Source organism: Clarias gariepinus, chromosome 24 (genome assembly GCF_024256425.1).
Source record: "Clarias gariepinus isolate MV-2021 ecotype Netherlands chromosome 24, CGAR_prim_01v2, whole genome shotgun sequence".
Lineage (NCBI taxonomy): Eukaryota > Metazoa > Chordata > Actinopteri > Siluriformes > Clariidae > Clarias > Clarias gariepinus.
This window is the reverse complement of record NC_071123.1, coordinates 2015177-2027764: the sequence shown is the minus strand read 5'-3', so window position 1 is coordinate 2027764 and position 12588 is coordinate 2015177. Positions and strand designations below refer to the sequence as shown.

The window sequence follows — 12588 nt, the reverse complement described above, 5'->3', positions numbered from 1 at the left end:
AAAAAAAAAAGGTAGAGCTGCAAGACTTCCCCAAGTTACCTGAGTTCTCAAAGTCCTTGTATGAAGCAGCCCAGGATTCAGCCATTCCCCGGAGTGTGTTCTCCATGATCTGCAAGTCGGTGGTGGGACAGTTGCATTGTGGGAATTCGTCAGCACACTGGCAGATGCACTGGTTGCTTCGGCACATGTACTCTCCCTCGCCGTTACACATGATGTAGCTTAGAGCAGACTGTACGAACTTCTCCCGCAGGTACTCAGGGAGAATCACCTGGAGACCTGCAGAGAAGATGGAGAAAACCGACACAATGGTGGTCACTGTTAAAATCCACCAATATGGGATGGATCAAAATAATTGGATAAATAATTGGATAAAAACACACATATGAAGTCAGTTCCATAAATTTGGGATTTTCTTTTTTTTTTGCCATTTGGCCTATTGATGCTTCTCATTTTTTGTCAGTCCCAGTCTTAAAGACTCTGACTTTGGTTAGTCTTTATTTCGCAGGCTCTGGCTCTTGGATAGTGTTAGTCTTTACGACTCTAGACTCTACGGCAGTCTTTGAGTCAGTTGATTAGTCTTTTCAGAGAAAGCAATATCTCCAAAAGAGCATGATTAGGCTGTGAGCTGTTGGCCAAGACCTCCCTTGCTTTCCTTCTTCATCCTACCCAAGTAGCAGTGTGTGAGGATTGGGATCCTGCATCCAATGATTTTCTCTGCATGATGCACAATTTGGTGTAATTACTGCTGGCAAGACGTTGATGCGAATGCAAACGAAAATAAGCTAGAACCTGCGATGACGGCTTCTGTTACAGCTGTGTATATTAGACTGTTAACAGAAGCGTTTCACAGACATGTCAAATGTCCATCTGCTAGAGATGATAAGTAAGAAAAGCAGGGCTTAGTTTCTCTAATGACGTCAACACACCGTGTTCTAGTGTGCGCTCGTGTTTACACACTGATGAAGTTTGACCGAAGGTTGGTTTGACTTTCAAACGTCCTTGATGGATGAGAGGCGCTCTCCATAACGTGGTGAAAAAGAGCTGTGATTGATGCGGTCTGTCTTGATCTGTTTCGGCTTATTTACCAGGACACACATAATATCCTTTCATGTATGTGTGTGTGTGTGTGTGTGTGTGTGTGTGTGCTGACACTGAAAGAGAGAATGATGAGCAAATATTGTTGAAGTAATACAGAGAAAGTTTGTGAGAGGGAGAAATACAGAGATAAGGAGAAACGGTTAAAGAAGAGAAGAGAGAAGGTCCAAAGTACTCAAAGCCCACAGGAGCGAGTGCGTTAAAGACAGAAGAGCGGCACGGAGAAAGCAAGAGGGTTTAAGCGCTCTGTAAAAGCTTGATTATTTATGATTTGTTTAATAAGAGCCACGAAGCTAAAATTAGCTTTCATAGTGTTTTCAGTGTGTATGTATAAACATCAGACGTATAAAAGCACACACTTCCTGAGACACATACAACAAAGGAAATAAAAAAAAATAATAATAAAAATAAAAAAATGTATGAGTTATTATTAACAAAAAACAAACAAACTGATAATCAAAAGTGAAATTTTTCCATTCTGTATGCAATATTCACTCTTTTTTTTGTCATAACTTCCTAAATTATATAAAGGTACATACTTATTGTTATTATAATTTTTAAGAACTTATTTTAACATCTATAAGGGTGCAAACTTTTCCACTTAACTCTGCATACACACAATAAACCAATAAAGATTTAGCAGACGGTTGGTCCATAGGCACGTTATTGTTTGTCTTGGAATTTTCCGTAAAGGTTTGCAGTATTGTTAACTCAGCAGGTTTCGGGGTAAAACTGCGGCTTTCTCATAAAGATAACGCAGGACTGTAATCTGCATATTTGTTCATTTTACAGACAGAAGACCGAGGCTAATGTTATGTTCGATGATTGGGTTTGTTCCTTTTTTATTTTATCATTACACACACACACACACACACACACACACTTTTCCACCGCATTTTAGTGATGATGTGAAAAAAGCCGGAGGTGCCATGAGTGTGTTAGAGCTGATTCAAATTTGAGAACAAAGAGCAGGATGGCACCAGTCTCTTTCTCTCTCTCTCTCTCTCTCTCGCTCTCTCTGTACATCTCTCCATCCCTCTGTCTCCTTCCATCTCCAAGCCAGTATTCATTTAGCATGATGTCTTTCTGGGCCTGAGACTTTAATGTGATTTGTGGATGAATCCAGATGGCGAGATTACGGATGAGTGCGGCAGCAGCGATGCCAACGGCGCCAGGTTCACAAAAGCAGCTCCCACTTCTCTTCTCTTCTCTTCTCTTCTCTTCTCTTCTCTTCTCTTTTCTTCTCTCCCTTCGCTCTCTCCGTTACACTGCCACAGCTCTGCCACTAGGCCGACTAATCACACCAGGATCGGACTTCACCTCACACACACACACACACACACACACACACACACACACTCTCTCACACTCATCCTCGCTGTGGCTGTCTCCTGGACACTCTCCCAAATGGTTTCATCCTTCCTTGGTCGTAATGAGAAGATGAGATCCGTCTTGTTCCTTGTGATGTGAATCCTTTAGCTTAGACATGTAGTGTAATATCGTTTTTGGTCTTTTCAACTTAACCCATGCAGTATTTTAACAAGGATTTATTAGTTCATTTATTTATTTATTTATTGTAATGTTGTTGTATTGAACATGAGGGCCATATTATCATGAGAGATGCAGATCAGATATAAAAATAAACAAACAAACAAACAAACAAAAAACCTGTAAATGCATTTTTTCTTAACCTTGCAATATTATTATTATTATTATTATTATTATTATTATTATTATTATTATTATCAGTTGAAAAAGGGGTTAAAAACAGATTTCAGTCAAATGTATGTAACCAAAAAAACGAAGAATAAAATAGAGATGAAGAAGAATAAGAATACTTAAAAGATGCTAATGAGATAAGGCATTCCTAATTAAGGTAAAAGTATGTGCACCTCTGATGTTCACAACCATAGGAAGTTCTACCACAAATTTAGATGCATACAACTGTATAGTTAGGTAAAGTGATCACCTTATTAATAATAATAATAATAATAATAATAATAATAATAATAATAATAAATAGATGGGTGAAATTAATAAATGCACATTTTGTTTTAAAATATAATAGGTGTATAGTAAAAGAAATTGTATACCTGTACATAAAAAATAAAATAAATACATAAGAATAAGAAGAAGAATTAAAGGAGGGAGAATTAAAACCTACCATGCATGCTTAGAATTTATATATGATACTTTAAAATGTTTAATGTTAATTATTAGTCATGTATTAATGATTGATATACCTTCAAGCGCTCTGTATAACAAATGCTTTGGATGAAATGAAAAGAAATTGTGTAAAACCCTACAGCTGAGTTTAACGTTTGTGTTTTGTTGTGTTCTTTTCTCTTTAGACGCTTATACATTAAAAATTCTATGTTAGAAATGAAAGTTTTATGAACAGCAGAATCTAGAAGCATGAACTCTTCAGGCACCCTTGGAGGACTCTTGAATTTCTTCAATTATTCATTTATTATCTAGTTTTTAGCCTTTTGGACCTACTACATACAGCGTACATTGCATTTAATATTAAAATTTATAAGAGCCATTAACAATCTAAAGAACCCTTAAAGGAGTCTTGAACTCTTTTTTTTTTTCTTAAATCCGACAGAGAAAAAAAAAATACAGCCGATGGTGCTTCTGATTTAATTTCAGTCTTATTTTCTCCTTGTCTTGCTATCTTTCACACTATTTTCACCCTTTCATTGTTAACTTCACTTTTCATCTCTCACCTTTTCTCCTTCTCTTCTAGTCTTTAACCTTTATTATCTATTTTTCTCCTTCCTTTAGTTTCTCTCTCTCTCTCACTCTCTCTCTCTCCCTGTCTCTCACTGGCCATCACCCAGATTACATGTGACATTATCTCACACTCTGCTACTGCCTCCAAGTACAGAAAGCTAAACAGCTGCCAGGATCTCATAAACACAACAAACGTCACTCTCCTCGCGTAATGGCTCGTTTTCCAACGAGGGAGAACGTGAACGAGTGACGAGAAGCGGAAAGTCGGAGGCGTCCATATGAGTGATGCAACTCTTTGTTCGGCATAAGTTTTGCAATAACCGCAAGACGGATCACACTCTCAGACATCCACACCGAGGGATTTCTTCAGACGTGAAGCATAATGTAGCTCCTGCACGGTTCCTCGGAGAACAAATACCGGCAAATCTGTGCAGGTACTGAACTAAACAACTGCAGAACCTCAAAGCATGGAGAGTGAACCTGCTGCTGCTCAGGAGTTTTAGATACTCTGTCCCGTGCCATTGAAACCAGTTCAGTGTGCTGCCCCCGGTGGTCTGGTCTATAAAGTACAAGCCCTGTTCATCTAATTGCACATCATACATCATTCAGTGGCAGTGAGGTTCGGTTGCTGTTGGCGTTTGAGCTATCAGAGCACACACTTCAGCTTTTACACCTTACATCACTTTTCTAGGGCTGTACAGCATGAAGGTACTATTTTACTGAAATACAGCACAAACATCACAGTGATTCTCTATCTAGATCTCTCTTTATCTATTTATGCCCCTCTCTTATCTATCTATCTTTTTATCTATCTATCTATCGTTCGCAATCTAGGCAATGTTGCGAACCGTAGACGCGGCAGTCGGCCAAGGAACTTGCAGCAATGCAGCAGGAGAAAGGCATCATGCTTACTACCCTTTGACACCGGGAACTGTCCAGCAGTGCCATCAGCAAAGAACTGGCAGCAAAGAACTAGTGAGACCCAGGTACACACATGTACTGTCTGAAAATGTCTGCTCAGAAATTGTCCTCACCTAAGAATTTTGCCCAAAAGACAACAGACAACAGACCATCTGACGTGGAAACAAGGCTAAGCAACTCAACTCTGCATAAAAATATATGAACTTCAGCGCAGAAACGTAGTACCAAGTTACTCTAAAATAATAAAATATTTCCAAATGTGAAATATTTGGTTGGAGCAGGAGGCACGTTGTTTGCTAAAGAGATGAAGAGTGATACAATAGCAAGTGTCTACAGGCAGCTGTGAAGCGTGGTTAGGGTTAGGCCAAGTCTCGGTCTGTATTTCTGGAAATAAAGTCGGTCAGGATTAATGGTGTCCTCAATGCTGAGAAATACAGGCAGATACTTATCTGTTAAGCAACTCCATCATGGAGGTGTCTGATTGACCTTAAATGTATTGTGCAGCAGGACAACAAAGGCAAAACACACAGCCAATATCACTAAGAACTATCTTTAGAGTAGAGAAGAACAAGCAATTCTGGAAGCAATGGTTTTAGCCCTGATGTTAAAATCATCAGGTCTGTCTGGGATTACATCACGAGACAGAAGGATTTGAGGCAGCGTACATCTACAGAAGGTCTGTGGTTAGCTCTACAAGATGTTTGGAACAATTTACCTACTGAGTTCCCTGAAAAACAGTGTGCAGGTGTACCTACAGTAGAAGAATTGATGTCAATTCTGGTTTTACCAGAAGGGTGGCCACATCAAATACTTATTTGATTTGCATTTCTTGTCTGTTCATTTACTTTTCATGTTGTTAATTGACAGTCATAATTATTTATTTTTTTTCCTGAAAGCGTTCTTACTTTACAGTATTTATAAAGAATACTTTTTTAAAGTGTCAGCCAAGTTCCACGGCTCGACAGCGATAAGTGAAGCAATTAAACAACCTCCGAACAGGGTGCTGTTATTAGAGCTCTGTAATGCGCACTCAGCTTGACGTTTTTAACAGTGGTGGTCTCTTCAGCGTCGTAAAAAAAGGACATATATTGAAAAATATCGATCAATTCATAAAATCATTTAGAGGGTAATGTTATTGCCGTATTGCCGTATTATACCATCAATCATAATAAAGCAAGTGTATTCCACTTCACACACACCAAAAGGGGGCAAAATGATACAGTCAGGGGGAAATTTGTATATTACCCTCATCAATCATACAGTCACAGTCGTACCATCTAGCAGTTCGCAGGTAAACATCTTACATCTCATTGACGACGTCTTGCACATAAGGCAAGCATGATGTCAAGAGGTTATTCTTGTCATATGAAAGCAGGAGAAGGACAAAAACAGGCTTGGAGATCACATGACCAAGGTCCAGCGTTCAGCCTCTCTGATGACGTTTCAGCACTGTGGACAGCAGCGACACCGCAGACAGCTCATCAGAGCCTCAACCTGTAATTTAGTGCACCATGTAATTTCTTCCCTACCATTTTTAGACAGCGGAATCATGATTACCGGAACTGTCAATGTGTCCCATGTGTGGTCTTCGTCTTCTCGCCAACTAATTGTCCTTGCTATTGACTGTTGAATAATTTACTTCATTGCAAGCATACAATGGCATGTTATAGACTATAAGTAGGATGCAATAGAGTGGGTAGTGGTTCAGTGTGTTAGGGCTCTGAGCTGCTGATCAGAAGGTTGATGGTTTAAGCCGAGGCTTTACCGGTTGCTGTTTTTGGGCCCCTAAGCAAGGCCCTTAAATCTGTCTGCTCCATGGGCACCGTATAATAGCTGACCCTGCACTCTGACCCAGCCTACTAACAAAGCTGGGATATATATATATATATATATATATATATATATATATTTATATATATATATATATATATATATATACTTTGTTGAAGCTGTGTTAAGCTTATTAAAGAATCAGCAAAATATTGGACCTTTAAATCATATGACTAAACTAGGATGTTAAGTATGTTACCATAGAAACCTTCGCTGAAACGGTGTCTTATATGCATGGAAGTTCTAACCATTAAAGCATACTTGATGGCTGGTCCTTAAAACTAATACTGCAGTTCAATGAAGGTGGGGCTGGTGCGGCTAAATTCATGTGGGGGATCACATTCCAAGCATGGGTTGGCCTGGATCCTGTCACTGATTGGCCAGCCATTTGAAAGTTACATCTACATGTATGTATGTGAATATACGTGTCTGTATGTATACCCTTCTGATCTGATAAGATCCAGATTTCAGATTCCAGAATTCTACACTGGAGCGCATACCAACACTATGACCCAGGTTTATGGTAGCATTGATTTATCAAGGAGTTTCACCTTTAAACCTAGTGGAAAGTTCTATCATAAATAAATGTGTTCAAGCAGAAATGTCGAGCTGTCACAAACAGCGTCTGAAAGCGAACACCAACACCCCCTCCCTATAAAAAAAAATCGATAGGATAGGAAAAAAAAAAAAAAAAACGAGCAGAGTCCGAGCTCATGGGGAAAGAGGGTCGGCAATCTGCGCCTGCAGCTGATTTATCGGCCCGCTGGTCCAAGCAGAAACACACTCCAGATTGACCAACTCCAATTGAGAGCTGACCCCCGGGTCACGCAGGAGAGATTTCATCAGCTAGCGGGGCGCCTGGCATCCCAGAGAATTGAACTGAATCACGCTGGCATCAATCTTCTAAATGATACGGCATTACGGAGACGGCTGTGCCCAGTCGCCGGGTTTTCTCAAACAGAGCGATTTCTCAGCGCGCCACCGTCTGATCTCAGGCTCGGCTTTGACATCGCGTGACATTAAACAGAGCCGGATTAAGCTGTAGACATTTCTGATTTTTGATTACAGTCATTCTGTCTGCTCCAAAAAGAAAAAAGAAAATTTTCATCTTTGGGGCTTTGCCCATGTGATGAGAAGGTTTAAGGTTAAAGCTTTCAGGATAAATGCAGAATGTAGTCTGTTTGAACAGAACCCTGGTGACTTCTTTGTCTCTAAAGATGCGGTTCTTTAGCCAGGTTAGAAGAGGGAGAGAGAGAGAGAGAATCACACCCGGGTGTGTGAGAGAGAGCGCCTGAGCGAGGTGGTTTTGGTCCGCACCCAAGTGAACTTTAGGGAGAAAACTGTTGGAGTCTAAACCAGGAAGGGAATAAATCATGGCACGTGTTCGGGTTTAGAGTTTCAGAGTTTTAGAGCCACAGCACCAACGGAATTCAATATGTTCTGAAGCGAAGAACAAAACAAAGAGATGAAATCAAATAAATGCCAGGCGCGACACAGAAAACATTTCAGATGAGATATTTATAAAAGTATTGAATCAGTCATTTCAAAATAACCTTGTGTTTTCTGAGCTCGGGTGATTTTTAGGATCTCTACTGTACTGTATGTGCTGAACAAGAGTTTTTAACCACACACACACACACACGCACACACACACACACACACACACACACACACACCATCTATGCAATGTGAAAATTAATCAAACCAAACAGGAATTGATTTAAAACTCTCAAATTATTCTTTTTTTTATTGTCTAAATATTTAAAGGAGGTCTGAGTGTAACTGTCTAAGGCTACAGTCTCATTACACTCCACATCACTCAATTCCGAATTTCTTTTTGTTAGATTTGCATGTCATGACGTTCATGATTACTTTTTTCAGACTTTTATCTGACTATAATGTGGACGCGACTGTCCTCCGATCGCACATCGATATATCCTTGTTCGCGCCATCTGGATTAAACCATGTCATATCTGTGCAGGAACTCATTCGTTTCAAACTATTTTAGCATAAATAAATAAATAAATAAATATGCTTGGGATTATTGATGTTAAAATATCTGTTACATTTGGGTGAAAAAAAAAAAAATCTGATTTAAGTCGCTGCTAATGTGAACAGAACAGTCTTAGATCCCAAAACCAGATCTAATCAGTTCCATGAGGTAAGCTGTTCCTGGCTATAACCGGATAAAGTCAATAAAAAATGCAATCTATGATTGCATCATCTGGCCAAGATTTGATTTAAAGTTTCATTACACTTTTTTTTTTTTTCACTTTTAATATTTCACGAAATAAATTCGAAGCAGTGTCGGCTCAAAACGATTGTTTTCCCTAACTTCATTTCCAGCCCTGAATTTATCGCTGACAGCCCCCGATGCACACACGTCTTAATTGATTTGTTTTGTTCCTGTTTGTTTGTTTACTGTTTTTTTTTTGTGTGAGTGTATGTGTGTTTTTTTTCCTGTTATTTGAAGGCGACAGAGAGGGAAAGAGGGAGACTGCGATGATGGGTGTGTAATCCATCAAACTGCAGATGAATTGCCTGTGGGGCTGTTTAATTTATTTTCTCTCTACCACTTTGAAAACTGTTGGCTCAGGCTATTCGAACATATTCATAAATCTTAGCAGATAGGCCCATGACTCATGGAGGAAGAAGAGAAAAGCAGAATATGGGTGGAGGAGAGAGATAGAGGGCAACCGAACACTGAAAAATGTATCTGCTTTTGTTTTTTCCTCTCGCTAATTTTTGAGCGATGATAGAAACGCTGTCCTCCATCCAACTGTTCCTCATTTCATGTAATTTAATGTAGAACATGAATCAAAATGAATCAATTTAGGGTTTTGCACCGTTATAAGTAGTTTTACATCCCATGAAGTCATTTATTTCTTGATTATGATAAAGAAAACACGTTTGTTACAGTATGTGTCAAAAAAAGGAACATTTAGTCATACAGTATTTAGTCATATGTGGGGGTTTAATTAACATCAGTGCTTAATGAGGGAGGGAAATGAAATGGAGAAGTTATAAAACAGGCAGCATTCTAGGGAGTGATGGATAAAAATTCAAATAAAAGGAATCAAATCAATACATTATTGATTAGTCAAATATTTGTTGTTGTTTTTTTATTGATATAAAATAAAAATAAAAATAAAATGTGAAACAGAAAACCACTTCATGGTTCATTTTTTGTATTTATTTTTTTTAAACCAAAATAAAAATATACCGTAAATGGATAAATAAATAAAAACTTAAAAAATAATAACAAATAAATAAAAAACACAGACTGGCTTATTTTCAGATTGTTGATTTTTTTTTGACCCGGAAGTTGCTTTAATTTGTATTTTATTTCCCATGAACCCTGAAGAGCATGAACAAGGACTGTATAATAAATTGTAAATCAACAGATAGATAAAATGCCGTTTTCAGCAGGACGCGTGAAGAAAGAATTAAAACCCTTCAAGGCACAGTGAAAAAAATTGAAATGAAATGGAAATTGAGTGCTTGTTATTAGTTTTTGATTTGGGGACAAAATTAGAAATTGAAAAAGAAAAACGAGGTGTGATACGTTTTTTTTATTTTTCGTTTTGAAAAAGAATATATTAAAAAAACATATCGAAAAACTAATGAATAAATGATTTACAACAAATCATTGTTGTTTTTTAACCATTAATTAGACACAGTAGTCAGCCCTGTAGACGTCAGGATCGTCATTTTTCCTGCAGAGACCCTCAGATCATTAGCGAAGTGCCTGAGAGATTCACCTGTGCAGGTGATGACAGACTGCATGTCGCCGTTTTTTAACGACTTCCACCAACACCACCAACAAAGGCTGGCTTTAATTAACACTTCATCACCCTGACGATATTATGACGAATTTAATTTAAAGCTGCACTTACACTAAACTTGACCTGATTTGCACCTACACACGCGGAACTCGCACTCTTTTACCCGAACGCCCCTGTGTCGAGTCGTCGAGGGTTAATGTGAATACATTTACACTGTGTGAAATGGATGAAATTCAATTCAGAGATTTGTTGCACATAATCTTAGCTACTTATCTAAAGCTACTTATCTGGATGGGACTTCATGGCCTCGTGGTTGCTAATCTGAAACAAATTATCCAATCAAATCCGAAAAAAAAGTTTATTGTTATATCATTTATATGTATAAAGGAAAGAAACCAACATCTTTTTATTACTGAAACTGCATTTCTTTTAATCATAAAGCTTTTATATCATTATACTGTAGCTCTCATTCCTTGCCTAATTCTGATCCCTCATAAAGAAATGTTGTTCACTTTGAGAATGATTGTGAGCTGGGCTCTGAGCTCAGACTTATTTAAGGCTTTGCTCGTGTATTTTCGATCTTTAGTTCCACCTCTTTGGAATGGACAGTGACATATACTCCCCTCATCCTAGCTTAGATTGCAAAAGTCACACACAAACAGAGCTTCGAGCAGAAATACCTCCTATGCCGTATTTACACAATGAAGACTTGTTTACTGCTGCATGCAATTCCTTTTTCTGCATTGCATGGACCAGACATGACGCAGCTTTAATAGGTATCTTCCCTTCATGTCATTTTTATTTTTTATTTTTTATTCGTCTCAGCATTTCAGTCTAAATCCAACCGGAAGAAAAGCAATATCGCTCTGTGCCCCTTTGTTGTGTTATCACTCACCGTTATCAGTGCTTCCCAGGCCTAAAGATAACAAAGCTTTACAAAAAAAAAAAAAAAAAAAAAGAGCGGCTGTTTAAAAGGTGGGAGGGAAAAAGGGGACTCTAGTATTCTCCTGTCACCAGAAATACCTAGATGAAAGCTTCTGCACGCACAAGCTTTCTGATTTACGTCACTGGAAGCAATACAACCTTTCCGTCCTGAGAAGAGCTTTTGGTGTGTCGGCTCGTGGCGATTAACGGGGTGTAACTTGTTTTGACCTTTGAAATTGCTCAAAAAGGAAAAAAAAGAAAAACCTCATGTGCCCTTTAATCAGCAAAATTAACTGGAAAGAGTACAAATGTAGCTTCACAGCATCAAATTAAAGAAAGTTAAATGCCGAGTTTTTAATCCCAGTTATTTCTTTCCTTGCCATTTTGCGAAAGACCAATTTACCCAAAACACCCGAGGTCCAATTTCAAATCACCTGCTTGAGAGCAGGAAGCAAACTACACTCCTAATTTGTATGCAAACCCCATGCACATTTTCCTCGCTGGTTCAATCAGGTTATACAGCACGTCGAAACGCATCTCATCTCCCTAGCAACATCTAGCGGAATTTACCACGGCCATGTTAATTTCCTGCAGATCTGCGAAGCACGTCCCTGTCAGCGCGTTGAAAAATTCCTCAGTGCTCGCTCTCTCATTAAGGTTGCGTAGACGATCTCGATTGGGCCGCTGACGAAGACCATTAACCTTGGCCCGCTCTGCTTCGTGATTAGATCGGATTCTTATTGTAGGTCACTTTGGATGGAAAGCGTCTGCTGAATCAATACGACTAAATGCACAATCGAGGACGGGATGATTATTACAGATCGTGTACCTGGAGCGATCGCTTTATATTCGACGGTATCTTGCTTTCGTGAAGAAAGATCTGATCAAGTAAAAAATGGAGCAGTGGACTTAAGAAAAATAAATAAAAGTAGGAAAAAAAAGACTAGGTACTGTAAAAGGGAGAATCCTGAACATTCAGGATTCAGCACTGGCTTAATCCCGAACGCTGCCTCGACACATCAGGGTTAATAATAATCTCTCAGCCTGGTCTCTAGTCCCCCTTTCACTTTGACCTTGCCATGGCTGGAGTGTTTCAGACTGCCATCTCTCTGAGCCATGCTGCTTTCTCCGCTGTCTTGAATGGCAGCCATGCTGGGATGCCTGTCACACAGCTCAGTCTTAGTCAGCGGAGGTCAGAGATGGAGGTTAGAAAGCGGGGTACAATATGGGCCGGGCTGAGGAAAGTTGGCGAAGCAGACTCAGCTGTAATTTCGTGCACAAAGCCGGCTTTGTTTAT

The 12588-nt window shown here is 39.0% G+C and overlaps 1 protein-coding gene across 1 annotated transcript in view; it reads right to left on the bottom strand.

Moving 5' to 3' along the window:
* brinp1 (bone morphogenetic protein/retinoic acid inducible neural-specific 1) overlaps positions 1-12588 on the bottom strand; it is a 127035-nt gene that overhangs the window by 21447 nt on the left and 93000 nt on the right. The window contains exon 6 of the mRNA XM_053484763.1: positions 40-276. Within this exon, the coding sequence (XP_053340738.1) occupies positions 40-276 (237 nt within the window). The remainder of the gene's footprint in view (positions 1-39; positions 277-12588) is intronic.